The sequence below is a fragment of the Alnus glutinosa genome, chromosome 3 (genome assembly GCF_958979055.1).
Source record: "Alnus glutinosa chromosome 3, dhAlnGlut1.1, whole genome shotgun sequence".
NCBI lineage: Eukaryota > Viridiplantae > Streptophyta > Magnoliopsida > Fagales > Betulaceae > Alnus > Alnus glutinosa.
Window position 1 is genome coordinate 8,174,487 of NC_084888.1, and position 17,521 is coordinate 8,192,007.

Here is a 17,521-nt window from a genome sequence, read left to right on the forward strand (position 1 = left end):
AAAACTTTCCGTTTTTTAAAAAAGAAATTAAAACTTTGGTTTTTTTTTTTTTTAAAAAAAAAAATTGTTTTTTAAATATATATATATATATTTTGAATTTATTGGAGTATTTTTGTTTAATTGAAAAATTTATAAGGTCATTTTAATCTTTTTACTGTCCTTTGGGGATATTGACAACTTTTTGGTAGTTTTAAAGAGGAGACATTGTCCAAATTGAAGGTTTAGGAGGATATTGTCAATTGGATGGTAGTTTGTGAGGGGTATATGGGCTTTTCCCTTATTTCTTTTTTTTTTTAATATAATTTTTAGGAAATTTTAAAAATTCCCCCTAAACTAACAATCGATTTTAAAATAGCCTAATGAATTTCTAAATGTGCTAAAGTGACTAATCAAACTACTAAGGTGTACCAAAAATGTCAATTTTTTTTTTTCGATAATACCCTTATTCTCTTAAAAACTAAAATTTTTTAAAAAAAAACTATTTTTTAAACAAAAAGTAAAAACAACCCAAGGGGTGGAATAATTAAAAAAAAAAAAAAAATCCTGGATAAATGCAAAATCAGTCCATGTAATTGGTCTAAATCACAAATTGTTCACCGCGGTATAAAAATAATTTAAAGGTCATCAGGGTAGGGCAAAGTAACAGTTTAGTCATTGCAATCAAAATACTTGATAGATTTCGTTAATGTCTATATCAGCATCAACAAAATGATGACATGTATCACTTAGCTTCTCACATGCTAAGAGACACATGTCACTTTATTAGACTGGTTTGTAGCTTATTTCTCTCCATAAAGTTACACAATTAATACTTTAGGAAGCATATTGACAATTGAGTGATGGATATGTGTACTTTTTTCTAAAATTAAATAATTAATATACATAACATTAAATAATTTATATTCACAACAAACTAACAAAAGAACACATATACCTAAATTCTTTGCAACAGAGTCTCGCTTTGAAGCCTCAGTGTCATCAGCTACTTCCTCATGATGTTGGCCTTCCCAACCCAGTTTCACAGCCAAGTCCTCCACTGCCACCTTCATCACATCATCTCGAACACCAATATCTGCTTCATACCTGTCCAAAGAGTAATTTTCTTCAGCCTTTACCACAGCCCGGCTAACATGAGATGGCATCCCCAAATTCAGACAAGAAGAAAAAATGGCCTCCAATGGGGCACCAAAGACAGAAGAGACTTGACCACTTGCTCCAACCCCCAGTTTGTTTGCTTTTTTTTTTTTTGGTGGCTACCCCGAGCTTTTCCAATAACAGTTTCTATTTTGTCTAATATCAGAAGACAAATTTTGCTATAAAGCGCAAAACCTTCACAGTTGTTTTGAAGCAAATCATATATATAATTGCCAAATCCACGAATGGCCTCCAATAGGGAATCAAAGAAAGAAGAGACGGAAGAGACTTGACCACTTGCTCTAACCCCCAGTTTGTTTGCTTTTTTTTGCCTAGTTTTTCCAATATCAGTTTTTATTTTGTCTAATGTCAGAAGACCAGTTTTACAATAAAGTGCAAAATCTTCGCAGTTGTTTTGAAGCAAATCATCATTGCCAAATCCACGTTCAAGAAGATACGATGCTCTTCGGATAACTTCTGCTGGTGGGTCAGACTTTGCAGTGGTGCATGTGCCACCCCGCAAATGAGCAAGGAAAACTGGTTGAGAAACTCCACATTCGTAACGATACAGAGATTCATTTCGAAGGAAACAATCCAGGCAAGAACGGACTACACCCCTGTTGGGTTTCCTAAATTCACATTCGGGATAGGAAGAACAGATCAACCTTGAATTATAAAAGCTAGAATCAGAAGATATCCCACTGCTTGAATTCAAATCTCTATCACGTGTAAAATGGACCACCTTGTTTTCCCCAATAAAGATACCTGCAAATTCAATATGGCTCATGATTAGGCTTGACCCAATAACAAAAGGAGCCATTGAGATTATTGTCAACTGTTTGAAATTTCGTCGAGGTAAAGTTATATCCTTAACATAATACAATGTGACCTACATTGTCAACCACTACAGCTTTATGAGGCAGTGAAGGAGGAGCACAGAATACACAATGGGAAATTTGAAGGATGATATATCAAATTTTGGTTTTAAACTCCTACATCTACTATAGAGCGGTAGACAGCTCACCACCATATTAAGCCATGCAAAGCTGATGAATACTTCAATTGCATGTTGTCCAATGGTTCAACCCCAAATGCATAGATAGTGTAAATGCAACCACTCAATAATGAAGCACAAGCCATAATAATGTAACATCTTTTCTGATCTGAACTAGCATTACACTACAATTTGTGGAGGTAAACTGAACTAGAATTTTACACTACAATTTGTTGGGGAGATAAACGGTTAGAGAGTTTTACAAAGAGTATATTAATATACATATTTGGACACCACTCTAGCCCAAAAGCCTAGGCTAACACTACAAAAAATTTTGGCTTTCCCGGCGTTTTGAGTTGCAGCGTCCAACCCAAAATGCTGCAATAGATATGCTATTGCAGCGTTTTGTTTGGACGCCAAGAATTGTGAGTTTTGCTGACATATGTGGAGTGAATGCCGGGATAAGTTGGAGCTTTCTTGGCGTTTGTTGAGGTAACACTGGGATAAGTTGGAGCAAAACGCTGTTAGAAGATTCATCCAAAAAAAAAAACACTGTTAGAAGTATTGGGATAACATTTGTGGGTTGATGAAATCTTAGTTAAACGTCCCCACCCTCCTGAAATTTCGAAACTACCTGATTTTGTTCTGATTACGTTCTATGAGAAATTGAATCTCAATCTCCTGAATTTTCTCAATCGATCTCCTGAAACGTGTTGTGTACAATGACTTTTCTCTCTATATATATCGAATGTATCACCGATAATGATTAAGCAATAAAGCTGCAAAATTATCTTAACTTTCAAATTCTTTCACATATAATACACATTAGAAGCCAAGATTAACGCTACCTCAATCACAAGCCAAGATCAAAGTTCTTGATCAGTCGTCTCGTGTAGCCGCCACCTCAATCTATCTCATTCTTGAGATTTCAAACTAATACCAGCAGCCAACGTCGGCTTAAGAAGACAATCTGTAAGCAATTTTTTTCACGGTTTCTTACTCATGATTTATGTCTTTCTTCCTTGATTTTATCTTTACTGATGAAAGTAGTGCGGTGTTGAGGAGCTTTTTGGTTCGGTGACGTGGCACCATCAGAGACGTCCCCTTCGCCCGCGCCTTGGCCTGCAAAACAAGAAAGGCCCGCCGGGGGTTGGCCGGCAGAGCCTCCTCCGACGATCAAGTCAGTCAAGTGTTTGTATGAAGAAGAGAGAGAGAGAGAGAGAGAGAGAGAGAGAGAGAGAGAGAGAGAGAGAATAATAAAAGATTCTGCCCAAATAATTTTTGTACTCCCTTTTATATCCTTGCATGCTATATGTCCATTTTGCCCCTGTCAAGCACAAGGCCCAATGGGGACGTCTGATATCTTCTCTGACTTAATTTGACTGGTGTCATAAATATTGAAGGCTTCCTGCGACCAAGGTTCATGTCTGGGGACTAATCCTTTCCGAGGTCCGAAATCCCACTTGTGGGGCAAACCTGGCCCCACTCCAAAGTGGGGACAAATATTTCCCTAACAATTACCCCCCAATTCTCCTATCTTTATTATAAAGGTAGGGAGAATTTACCTATTGGAACCTATAGAATTCAGTTGATTCTGCCGATCATTCTTCATGCACTCTGCGTAACGCCCTCTTCGGACTCCGTGGGAAACTTAAGCATTTCTTTGACCGCCGCTCCATGCGGCTCCAAGCCATTTATGGCAAGCAATCAGGAATTTATTTCCGTCATAAATTCACCATCAGTTAGGCGCACCTAACACCCCGTAAATCGTGCATGCAGTGATCATTATTGTTTTTCTATATATTCGCACTTTCCTTCGCTGGAATGTCATTGGCCTTCAGATTGCCCATTTGAGTAGATCTTCCCTTCTTTTTATTCCTTTCCCGGAGATCGGATTTTCCCTTTCATTCTTTTTGAATTCTCCAGACCTTCTCGCAATACTCCTCATTCCTGGCGCGGTCCTCACAACCGAGCATATTCACAAATTCATCATGGATGGCCCTGGAGTATTCGCTCCTCACGGCGGTTCTATTGAATGTGTGATCTCCGGCTTTAAACACACAAGGGTGTGTGACCCCCGGCTTTACGACAACCTGTTCCTGTCCAGCCCACAGGAATTGTGCAGCACCTAAATTTTGCCCCTACAGCTCGCAGGAGCCCAACTGTTCAAGCCGTGCTTGGGATTTGCGCGGATGATCCCTTCAAGATTTTCAGGCAATTCCTCTTCGCAGTGTTAGGATTACTTGTAATCAAATGACTACCATGCATAGTATTCTTTCGGGGTTGTCTGTTCTCTTCGTTTTCATGTACGTGTGTACTCTGAGTAAATCTAATAAAATCTTCTTCTTTGACGAAAGTTATGCCTTTACGACGTGAATCCTAAATTAACCTCTAATAATCTCCTCGGATTACCACCGAAATAGATGTTTCATAAATCATAAAATTAAGCCCGCACAATATCATGCCAAGCATTAGCATTATGCTTCCCCAGACAATGATTCCGATGGCATTTTAACATACTCCTTGCTTTCGATAGTAGGGAACTTATTGCCGGACCGTCAATTTCCTATGGTTGATAGATGCCTGTTAACCGATACGCCTGAAGTCCGGGGACTATTGGGGACACAATGGTCCTTTCCGTCCCTTCAAAGAAGAGGTAACCGTCCCGATTTCTCTACTCGACTTCTAGGTCGTTAGACCAGAAATCTCCTGTCTTCGATATAACCCCAAGTGGATACAACTTCCGGAAAGTTGATTTCAGCCCGACGTCGGTAGTTTCACTCCCAGGGTGGTCTCTTTTGACACCCCTATCCGAGGTCAGACGTTTCTCATCACCCCCCTTGTTCTCAACCAGGAGGGGTGTCATTATTCTGTGTCTTGTTTTTATCCGAGCCGGACAAGCCATATGATTAAGTGGGCACAGTCCCCGACCACAATGGTTTATTATAAGGGTAGCCTGCCATTGGAGAATTCGAATGCTATAGTAGATCTTGAGTGCTGTGCAGGAATTCCTTACCTAAATTATAGGTTTAGCCCGTCAATCCTTCTGCTTGTCCGAGGAGTATTTCAAACGAAGACGGTAGTTCAGAGGTCGCAACTCCTCCTTGCTTTCAAGCATTTTCCTGGCGCTGCAACAAGAGATGACAGTACAACAAAGGTCGAGATTCCGGGGACGACTTCCCAAAGCGAGTGCCTTCTACATTCGGAAAGTCAGTTGGAACCACAACCGCTTTTCACAAATACCTTTACTTATGAAAGATTTTCCCAATTGACAAGGCGTTCAAATCCACGCTCACCGCATTGAGACATTTTCCCAGTTTAATCCTTATATAAGGACTGGTGCCCTTTGATACTTGTACTAACCATTCCAATATACAAGTCAGAAGACTTCTCCATTGCCTTGAATGACAGTGTTTAGACCTTGAGGGACATCGGGGCTTCCCTATTCACATACACCAGCCATGGCTTGATCCCTCAATCCCAATCGTCGGACTTATGTTCTAATAATCATTCCTCAATCATTATTCCAGCACTTCTCAGCCTTATAGATGATACAAACATTTTTATCATTCTCAGCTTGGCTTCTTCATTTTCTCAAAATTTATGCCACAAGCCTGCAAGCATATCAACACCGTCAGGCCCCAATTTTATCCTTGTCGGATAATTCTTCCGGTGGGTCTGATCAATTGTGTAGGCTCTGGTTAGTTGTCCTTTTAAGTTACGATCTTCATGTCAAGGGTGCTCGAGGAATCCCTTTTGATTAGGCAGGATAGCCTGAACCCGAAAATAGTGCATTAATTCACAATTTGGAGCCCGCCCGCTCAAATTAACAAAGCTTATGTGGATTTTCCTTCTACCCCCATATCCGGAGAAAGTGGCGTCCGAAGTTGTCCCAGAGCCACTCCCCTTTCTATCCAAGAAAAAAGAGTTACTGGGGTTGCTTCTCCATCCGAGAGAGGGTAATCATCCAAATCCGAAGACATGGTCTTCCGCTTGAAGGAGGTCAGCCATCATAGTTATCCTTATTTCATCACGTGTTTCTTGGGACTACATCGGTCTCCTCATCCGAGGTAAGTCTCCACTCCATCCAAAGATGAGCTTTAATTCATCCTTCTAGCGCCACGTTTAATTCATCCCCTTATCCAACGGGGGACGTTTTGTCCGAGAGGAATTTTTTGTTTCCTTATCCGAGGAAGACCTCATTGTCTAAGGAGGAACTATCCATGAAACGCCTCATTGTCCCCCAATAGGAATCCAAATATCACTAATGTCCCGGAAGCAAAGTCTACTGCAAAGGGACATTATAATTTTCCATGCCAGATCCCTTGTTAGAGGGATTCGCTCTTTGCTCTAAGGGGTTCCCAAGCAGCAAGTGATGTTGAAGATGGGAAATTATAATTTTCCATGCCGGATCTCTTGTTACTAATCTACAGCACTCGATAGATCAGCTTCCCTGGCGTTTCCAACCTTCATTCCGATAAGTTTTGGTGATGAGTGGGATTTCATTGGGGCAGATGGAGAAGCAGTTATTCTGGCGTTATCCATGGACATATTCGCTTCTATTTGAATTCCTGGACTCGTTAGAGTTATCCCGGGGCCGGGATGTAGGCATTTCGACTTAATCCAATAAAAGATTTCCCCCTAATTTATCCCACTTTCAATGCGGGATCCTTTGTTTCTAACGAGGTGTTCTCCTCATCTACAAGCTGTAGCAGCCTACAGACAGTCTGCTTGGGTAAGTGGGAAAATTCGGCTCCCTTTCTTTTACATGACCTCAAGCCTGCCACTAACTGTCTTTGACTGATAAATTTGAGCCTTCGATCTCGGACTCATTGTTCGAGATCCCAACTGACAAACCTTCAATTTTATTTCTCATGATTCATGGATAGGATCCACATTGTTAGGCGGGGAGATCTACCCCATATCCAAAAAAAGACAGTCTTTGACTACACCCTTTCCAACTTTGTAAAGTCAGCATGCAAAACATCAATATTTTTCTTATCTCTTTATCCAAAAGAAGAATCCTCAATTCAAGAAAGAATTCTACGAGTATTGCCACCCAACTTAAAAAAGTTGGTCCTCGGGAGGTACCCCTCAAGAGGGTTCCTCGGAACAGGAGATTGCACAAAATTTGTACCCATATTAAGTTCTATTCATGCAATGATCAATAATTATCTCATTTCTTTGCTATTCAAGCAATTCAATTCTTCCTTTTGACGTCTTTATCTCGATCTCCTCCTTTATGCATAAATGTAGGCCTGGCCTCGCAGGTCATCTGTGAGACTAGATTATCTTTTCAATTACCCTTTGAAACCTCCCTAAACTAAAAAATCCGAGGGAGTCCTGTTAATGGAGATGAGTCGTCTTCCCATGATGATCCGCTATAGAGGTTGTAATCCCCTGATTTATTATAGGGTTTTTATATATATATATATATATATGAGGTTGTGCTCCTCATCCTAATTTGTTGTAGGGGTTTGCTCTCCCCGTAATGTACCCAGCACATATTCAATAATCAATCCCCCAATCTCTTACCCCCCCAAATCACTTCGGTCCGAGTAGAACTGACCCGAGTGATTTGTTCTGGGAATACAGATCTGACCAGGTCACATAGCGACATGAGCCCCTGAAAATGAATCAATGGCTTGGACGTGGGAGAACTGCTAAGGATCTGAAAAGCCAAATGCCGATGTTGCTAGGGCCTCAAGTCCTACACTACACCCCTGTCCTCAACCAGGAGGGGTGTCCCTGTCCGAGATATCGGACGTTCCTCATCACCCCCTGTCCTTTACAAGGAGGGGTGGTCCCTTGTCCACGATCGGACGTTTCTCATCACCCCCATGTCCTCTACCAGGAGGGGTGGTCCCTGTCCGATGTCTTGATTCTCACGAGGTCTTATCCTCGTCTTCTTCCTTGTTTTGTTTTTGTTGTTTTTTTATAAGATTGTCTCATCTCCTTGTTTTTTAACGAGGTTATCTCCTCTCCTTGACCTTTCTGATTTTTAATGAGGTTATTACTCCTCTCCCTATTTTTTACGAGGTCCTATCCTCGGCCCTATTTTTTACGAGGTACTATCATCGGCCATTATTTTTAACGAGGTTCTATCCTCAACTAGGAGGGGTGCCAAGTCCGAGGTCGGACATTCTCCCGTGACTCCCCTGTTAAGGGCGGGCTCTTCATCACCCCCCTATCCTGACCCAGGAGGGGTGCCAAGTCCAAGATCGGACATTCTCCCGTGACTCCCCTGTTAAGGGCGGGCTCCTCATCACCCCTCTGTCCTGAACCAGGAGGGGTGCGAAGTCCGAGATCGGACATTCTCCCGTGACTCCCCTATTAAGGGCGGGCTCCTCATCACCCCCTTGTCCAGAACCAGGAGGGGTGCCAAGTCCTCGGCCCTGTTTTCTACAAGGTACTATCCTCGGATTCCTTTTTCTTTAACGAGGTCACCTCCTCGCCCTTGTTTTTTAACGAGGTCACCTCCTCTGATTCCTTGTTTATTAATCCGGAAGTGTCATCGAAAATTAATCCAGCACTTGCCCTCAAACAATGCTCTCGGAATGTAACTTCGAGAGCTTTCCTTTTCGCTTTATTCGTTTGCACAATAAAAACAAAAGTTCCTACAAAAGTGTTATATAGAAAGATTAATAAATCCAAACAGGGGGATATCAAGGTGGGATTAGCTCCCATTCCTACAATGAACATCATCAGAGCAGGCGTGAAGGGTGCTGAGCTGCTGCCTTCCAAAGTGAACAATAAAATTCCGCCATAATTAGCATGTCCACGGTGCACATCAAGACTTGAAAGTCCAACATCCAATGATGATCCCTTCTTTTCCATCATGCCTATAACAGGGTTTAAAAAAGCATTTCCTTGTACTTCCCTTCATAAGCCCAAGTATTAATTAAGAGTTAGTAGGCACAGAAGAATATGTCTAGCACTTACTCTTGAAATCATGAAATCATCAAAAATCTCAGCAATTATGTCCCATAAAGGCACAATAGTTAACTAACTATTAGTCTTTGTCTTTCACTGGAGAGACCTTCCCAAGTCTGATACTTCGAAATTTATTACCCTTGGGCTTTATCCTAAGAGGTATATATGTATATATCCATACCACCAATTTTTTATTTCCAGAATTTAATAAAATGAAATAAAAAGAGAAAAATGAACTTATCTCCGCCCTTCTGGTCTTCGAAGAGCGTGTATAGCCTCCCATTCATCTTGCTACAGAGTGTGTCCGGGGAGAAACGTTGCTTCGTAGCCCGTCTACTTTCAATTTTAATATATGATGTTGTCAGAAAGACATCATTTCCCACAAAAACCAATAAAGCAAGACCCACTCTTCTCCATGATTTTTCTTCTCTGCTGGCACGTGCAAAACTGATCTTCAACTCCATTTGGTGTACGGCTCAAGCAGATTAAAAGCACTCTTCTTCTCTTTCGCGAGAAATTTCCTCCTTTCTCCAAAATTCATAAAAATATGGGACGACTATCACAAACCCATATAATTGCATGCTTGCGAAGGCATTCGCCGACAAGGTGATGAGCTCATCCTGAGTTACGTGACACGTCGTCCTGCGCAAAAGCATAAACCTTCCGAGGGGACCTTCTGAGTCCATAAAGATTTGAATATAACCTCAGTAATACTGAAGAGAGAACCCATGAAATCAAGTGACAGCATGGGTAATAGAAGAATTTCATCCTCATTAGTTTCCAAGCACAATTAATGGTATTGTCAGAGAAGCATGACTTTACACAACAACCAATATAGCAAAGGCTTATGCTTCTTACAACCTTCTTTTAATCTGAAACGTGTCCACTTCTTCACCTTGTGCTTTTCACAAATACATTTAATATTAAAAGCCATTCCTTTCACACGTGTGAAATCACCAATCACCTTCCATAAGCTTTCTAATCAACTATGGGAATCCTCACTCATCCTTTGCCTTCCGAGGTTGACTACCAAGAAATTACCTTCTTCCGTCTAGATTATCAAAATATCATTTTGAACTTGAAATTTTCTAAAGCAAAGATACAGAGTTGCAACTAATTCAGACCGTGGAAGAAGAGCAGAAAACTTATCTTGTCCACACACAGATACGACTGCCAACAAAAAGCCATACTGGGATGAGTTCCTTTAGAAACATCGTTAATAAGTGCAAATCTGTTGCTCTTAGGTTCGGGTTCGTAACCTTTGCGTCCAGATCTGTCAGACATAAACCCCAAATCTACTCCATCTGCTCTCCCTTCCTTGACGAAGGGTGTTTCCGGTCACTAGTCACCGTTCTGGATTTTTGTTTTGGTAGGAGCGACCACGTCGTTCCCACAGACGACGCCAATTGTTGAGGAGCTTTTTGGTTCGGTGACGTGGCACCATTAGAGACGTCCCCTTCGCCCGTGCCTTGGCCTACAAAACAAGAAAGGCCCACCGGGGGTTGGCCGGCAGAGCCTCCTCCGACGATCAAGTCAGTCAAGTGTTTGTATGAAGAAGAGAGAGAGAGAGAGAGAGAGAGAGAGAGAGAGAGAGAGAGAGAGAGAGAGAGAGAGAGAGAGAGAGAGAGAGAGAGAGAGAGAGAGAGAGAGAGAGAGAGATAGAGAGAATAATAAAAGATTCTGCCCAAATAATTTTTGTACTCCCTTTTATATCCCTGCATGCTATATGTCCATTTTGCCCCTGTCAAGCACAAGGCCCAATGGGGACGTCTGATATCTTCTCTGACTTGATTTGACTGGTCTTATAAATATTTAAGGCTTCCTGTGACCAAGGTTCATGTCCGGGGACTAATCCTTTCCGGGGTCCGAAATCCCACTTGTGGGGCAAACCTGGCCCCACTCCAAAGTGGGGAAAAATATTTCCCTAACATGCGGAACCATACAAATGGGACTCTTTCTCGAGCTTCTTTCTTTGATTTAGGGAAGTAGAGGATTCAATGAAGAAGATGGCTCTTTCTATCTCTAATGAATTCTTGTAGTACTGAACTTCTTATTTTATGTTTTATTTGAATATGCATATCAGATAAAGCGTTAGACTTTCAGAAATAGCTTAGATAGGTGGCTGATAGGCGTGTTGATTGTGCTTCCTCGAGCAGCACGTTGCAGACTGATTGCTACTTTAGTTGAGAAATAGTCCTATCTATATGAACTACTGGGAAGATCACGTGGTTCAAACTTCACCACAAATTGTCATTGACAATTTGTGTATTTGAAAGACATGAAGAGACACACTTGAAATAAACCATTTGGAATAAACCTTTGCCATTAATATTCATACATGTTTGGTGAATCATATAAAAAAATAAATAAATAAATAAATAATAATAAAAAAAAAAGTTTAGTGGGTATTTATACCTCAAGTTTTTTGGGACACTTTTATTTTAATTTTTTGCTTTGTTGTTTTGTTCTGACTACAAGTGTTATTTTTGTTGCTTTGTTTTGCAAAGCACACACGAATTCAAACTTCAGCCAGAACAATAATGATAAAAAAAAATGTCCATGGAAGTTTTTATACTAATTTGTTTTTATGCTTATTATTAAATAATAAAAAATGTTTATGTAAGTTTTTTATATTTAAATATATGTTATTTGTTATGAAATATTTATTTATACGTGTATTAACAGTGGCGAAGCTAAAATTTTAAATGAGGGAGTCTAGAATTTCTTACCTTTTTTTTATGAATAAATAAAAACAGTTCAACAAAAATTAATTAAAAACGATGGCATGTTTTTCAAATTGTATTTGTAAAAAATTATGATCAAATGTTTGACAAGGTCTTTTTTATAGATATACTTTTTAAATGTTGTTTAGAATTTGATTGTAGTTCAATTGAATTATTATTCTTCATAATCTCAAGCAACTACAATTATATATTTTATATAATTAAAAATATGAAACAAAAATGATATGTTTATAAACAATTAAATAGAAAAATAATTATAAAAAAAAAAAAAAAAAAAAAGCAATCTAAACAAAAAAATAATAAAAAAATAAAAAATTTTTTAATTTTAATCCATATAAAAGTATATTACATGCCTGAAGGCTAAATTGTGTATAGAAATTATTTTGAACGGATTGAATGCTTTCAGTCGGAAGAAATACCTAATAACAGTAGTGTTTATTTTTCAAGCCACAACTCACAAGATCTGAAGAGTGAAGGCCAAAGCTATAGAAAAACAAACGTATTTTATGATTTGACATTCAATCTATGACACCATTGACACGCATAGTCACGCACTGGCACACGGCTAACGGCTCCACACAGCTTTGAGAATCCGAATAACAATTTGTTTTTAGACTCCAAGCGGTAGCTGTAGTCTGTGGCCCCACTCCACTGCTTGTTAATTGTTGGGGATAAATTCTACTCAACCCGATCCAAGGAGGAGATAGACATTTAGCAACTACTTCAGGAAAATCAGCAGTTCTAGATCGATAAGGAGCAGGAATTCTAATCCAGCTTTGACTCCACCTCTTTGCCTATAAATAGGCCCATACCCCAGGTATAAACTAAGTCTCAGAATTTTATGCATAGAGCATTATTTTCTCACAGAAGCTAACTTAGGCATCGGAGCGGGACCCCCGGAAGGGTCCCTAGTTTTTGTTGTTTTGCAGAATTATTGAGAGGCGTGAAAAACATCAAAGGAACGTGCAGATTCACACCATACCAGAAATTGTACCAACAGTTTGGCGCCATCTGTGGGAATGATTATTCGTTCCTCATAAAAGAAAAAGAAGATCCAGCATGGTGATGAACACACGTTCCGGAAGCTAGACCAACCGAGAGCCCATAGTCCGAATGGAGCCAGTTATTCAAAATAATCAGCAGCCTCCACCGAACCCTCCCCCAGGGGGTGGAGATCAAGATCGCATAGCAGCGTTGGAAGCCTAGATTGAATCCTTAACACAGCGGAATGCCGAGTTGCTGCGCAGGAGGCCGAAACAGCCCAATCCCGAGATGAACAGGGATGAGCGTGAGGAAGAAGATCACAACAGCAACACTAATCCTCGGAGGGAGGATGATCGCCAAGGAGATCTGAGCAGAGTTATTGCTGAGCTGGAGAGAAGGGGCACGTACATGGAGATGGAAAGAAAGGACAAAAGCAGATCCGTAGTGGTGGACAAGCTCCTAATGGGTACAGATTCACCCTTCACCAGACGGGTGGCAGACTATCGGCTTCCCGAGAAGTTTAAGGTACCCCAAATTCTAAGTTATGCAGGAGACGGAGATCCCTTGGATCACCTAGAAAATTTTCGAGCTCATCTAGACCTTTACGGGACACCCGATGAAGTAGCATGTCGAGCCTTCCCTCTTACTCTTTCGGGGAATGCCTGAGACTGGTTCAGGAAGCTGCCACCGAATTATGTTGATCAGTTCAAGGAATTGTCTAAGATATTCCTAACGGAGTTCTTGGCTTTCCGGACAAGGAAGAAGCCTTCGGGATATTTGCTATCATTGCACCAGCAAAGCAACGAAAGTCTTAAGGAGTTCATGGCTCGGTTTAACCGAGAGAAGGTAACGGTCAAAGATTCGACCGAGGATATGGTCTTTGCTGCCATTTATCAAGGAATTTCACCCGAGGAGCCTTTGATGAAGAAGTTGGTCCGGAAGCAACCGAGTACCTTGCAAGGCCTTATGGATAAGGTAGAAGAATTCATCAATCAGGAAGAGACGCTAAAGTCTATGGCCAGCTCTAGGCTACCCCGAGAGACAGCCCCAGAAAAGAAAAGGAAAGAATTCAGGAAAGCTGATGGAGAAGAGCAGAGGCAGGTAAAGAAGTTCAAAGATTACAATTTTATACCTCTCAATGCTGAGATATCAGAAGTCCTTATGGAGATAAAAAGAGATCCGGCGTTTCGGGAACCACAAAAGATACCAGGTAATCCTCCTTACAGGAATGCAGGCAAATATTGTGATTTTCATAAACAAGCAGGTCATTCGTAACCCTAAGTTTGTTAATAGAAGAATTCATAAAGAATGGCAAGCTGGTTCGGTTCTTGGGAGAAAAACGGAACCAACAAGGAAATAACAGGCCTTGAAATCATCAGGACTATCAGCCCCGAGATCAGCAGCCACGGGATTACTATCCCCGAGACCGTCCTCAGCTAGGCAAGAGGCATCAAGAGAATGATCCCCGAGATGACATAGAAAGAAGAGAAGACCAAGGAAGCAGAAGCCCAAGGCATAGAGAGCCGAGGCAACAGCAGTATCTGCCCGTGATCCCATAAAAAGGATTCTCGGGAATTTTAGGCTAGACTTTTATTTTTAGCATTTATGTTTGCAAAGAACTAGACTTTTATTTTTAACTCAGACTAGTTATAATAAAAGACAGAAAATTCCCCAGATTTTGGGAATAAGTATTTTCAGAATAAAAGAATAGAGCTGACTTAAGCATTGGAGTGTTCCCGGTCTAGGGACCGGGCACCCATTGATGTCACTTCTTTTGCAGGCAAAGGTCTCTCGGATCAATCCTAGCCGGGAGCAAGAGGAAAACTCTCGGATCAGTCCTAGCCGAGTACAAGAAGAAAACTCTCGAATCAGTCCTAGCCGAGAGTCTCTGATCAGTCCTAGCCGAGTACAGGAAGAAAACTCTCGGATCAGTCCTAGCCAAGAGTCTCGGATCAGTCCTTGTCGAGAGAGAGAAATAAAGAGAGCTAGGGGGGTCGGATTTAACCCTCGGGTTTTGCAGGTTTTTCAAGAGACAGGGAGAAAACCATAAGGAAAAACAAGAAGGTAATGGGGGGTAAGATTTAACCCTCAGGTTTTGCAGGTTAGCAGGTTTTCAGAAGGAGACAAAGCTCGGGTTTCCTTAGACATGGAATTCCCATTATTCAAGCAAGCTTCGGATAAGGGAATTAGGGGGTAACTGTTGGGGATAAATTCCACTCAACCCGATCCAAGGAGAAGATAGACATTTAGCAACTACTTCAGGGAAATCAGCATTTCTAGATCGATAAGGAGCAGGAATTCTAATCCAGCTTTGACTCCACCTCTTTGCCTATAAATAGGCCCATACCCCAGGTATAAACTAAGTCTCAGAATTTTATGCATAGAGCATTATTTTCTCACAGAAGCTAACTTAGGCATCGGAGCGGGACCCCCGGAAGGGTCCCTAGTTTTTGTTGTTTTGCAGAATTATTGAGAGGCATGAAGAACATCAAAGGAACGTGCAGATTCACACCATACCGGAAACTGTACCGACATTAATTGTTTGTTATGGTTAATTAGATCACTTCCAAGGTCTTTAAGCTACAGTAAATTACTTTTTACATTATTATTATTATTATTATTATTATTATTATTATTATTATTATTATTTTGTAAGTAATTACTTTTTACTTTTGATTTTATGATTTAAGCCTCCAAAAGGATGCCACTGCTTGTTAGACTTAAATCACATCTGATGATTTTTTGATCCAATCCGTCCTTGTCCAATTGTCCTTGTAGCTGCAATCTCAAGTTTGTAGAGTTGTAGACTTGACTGCTGAGTGATGAGTCTTGACTCTTTAATTGTAGACTTCATTTGACGGTGCGTTTTGATCCTTTGGAGACAAGGAAAAATAATGTTGCCTTGTCACTTGTTAGCTTGTCCTCCACCTTCATCCGGACCCTTCTTCAACCTCTCGACTCTGTATTTTTTTTTTACCTTACAGAAATGAAAAACGTTTGAGTTAAGGCAGACAAAAAAAAAAAAAAAAAAAAACCACGGCAATAGGTGGGCAAGTTTCCCCTTGATGAATTGTTAAGGGGGGGCATTCCAGGAGCATCAACACTACCGGCAAAATTTTCAGGAGGACCAGGATTACGTTTCTGTGTTTTACTTCCTTATTTCACACTTCTACTGTTCATGTGTTTAGAAGTTTAAGCGATATTAGGGATTAAGACCCAGGAAGACGACAATGACGTGGACACTTCCAAGTCTTTTATCAAAACGTTGTGTTTAAGTAAAATATAAACGCTGCGTTTATTTGAGCAAAAAGGCTCAGATGGCTTCTTAGGTGCGCGTGTAGTAGATTCTTCAGAGTTACAAAACTGCGTCGTTTCTTTAGGATTTTAAACTTTAGCCATTTATTAGAGTATTGAGTAACTTGAGTTAAGTTGCTCAATTACGTGTTGATTTTTTTATTTTTATTTTTTAAATGAGAGTTGAATTATAAAAACGCATGCAATTTGTTGATTTGATTTTTTTTTTTTTTATTAGTCTAATTTTTTTTAAGGGTATTTATTAGTCTGATTAGTGCCGACACATGCATATATAAGAATTTAAAACGTAAATTATGTGTTTTTTTATTTTGGTTTTTTTTTTCTAAGCAAACATAAGGGAAAAAGGGAAAGTAAAAAAACCTAAACTAAGATGCAATTTGACTTTTACAAAATTTGAAACAAGCTCAGTTCAAGAATATAACAGTTCAGCAGTCCAACTGTGATTTTAGAATTGCCATCTGTGAGATTCAGTCAACCAAAATTTTCTTTTCAAACCGTTAAATAATTCAAATAAAGTGTTTAGAGCGGAAAAAAAGAAGACTAAAATAAGGCATAAAGGCAATACTTTTTTTGACTATTTATATTTGTTGAAAATTCCAGGCATGTAATCAAATTTCTAAAATAATTAATTTTTAAATTTATTATTAAATAATAAAAATGTCTACATAAGCTTTTATATTTATATAGTTCAACCAAATTAATTGCTTGTGAATGTGTGTATATGTATATATATATGACAGAAATTTCCTACAAATCGGTATATATATATATATTTCACCCATTTTTGTTCGACTTTACTTTTTAATTTTGACCCTCTGAACTAAAATTCTGGCTCCGCTACTGTCAGAGGCATAGAAAAAAAATTAAACCAAGGGTAAGGAGATTTTTTAGGAAGTGAGGAGGGGCATTTGAACCCTCTCAACCCCCCTCCCTTCGCCCTTGTGTATAATATATAGTTAAATTATTTCTAAAATTGTATAAAGTCTATAATTATAGTTATTTGAGAAAAATAATAATGATTTCATTGAGTTCCAATTAAATTTTAAATGAGCTCGTGTCATAGTAGATTTAACAAATATGAAATATGAAAACTCGTGAAGGAAAATTGAATAAATTAATATTAAGCGTGACAAAATAAATTGTAAGTTATTACCACTAGGCCTCAAGTTATATCGATGTTGTTATATTTTTATTGCGCTTCTTAACTTAAAATTAAGCCCATTCCTTAATATTAATCTCATATTTTAGCATAATCATTGAAGTCATACACAATAGTCTATCATGTGGGTAATGTTGAGTATCTTTAATAATATCATTATCATATTTCTTTTATCTGAACTCTTTGTTTCTCACTTTAGATAAATCATTTTTGTATAACTTTTAAACGCTAGTTAATTAGTTCTTATGCATTTGATAT

The 17,521-nt window shown here is 39.5% G+C and overlaps 1 protein-coding gene across 1 annotated transcript; it reads right to left on the bottom strand.

Annotated features, from left to right (window-relative positions):
- Window positions 1–660: 660 nt before the first annotated feature.
- On the bottom strand, window positions 661–1,954 carry LOC133863116 (protein LEAD-SENSITIVE 1-like). The gene is made up of 3 exons (XM_062299107.1): window positions 1,498–1,954; window positions 935–1,231; window positions 661–689 (listed from the first exon to the last, which is right to left on the bottom strand). Exons 1-3 carry the CDS (start codon window positions 1,952–1,954, stop codon window positions 661–663), a joined length of 783 nt encoding a protein of 260 aa, XP_062155091.1.
- Window positions 1,955–17,521: the final 15,567 nt, after the last annotated feature.

Coding starts and splice junctions, on each gene's coding strand:
- LOC133863116 (XM_062299107.1), bottom strand. CDS start 1,954: ATGGCTCCTTTTGTTATTGGGTCAAGCCTAATCATGAGCCATATTGAA. Junction 1,232..1,497: donor AACTGGTCTTCTGACATTAG/ACAAAATAAAAA, acceptor AAAAAAAAGCAA/ACAAACTGGGGGTTGGAGCA. Junction 690..934: donor CTCTGTTGCAAAGAATTTAG/GTATATGTGTTC, acceptor ATGCTGATATAG/ACATTAACGAAATCTATCAA.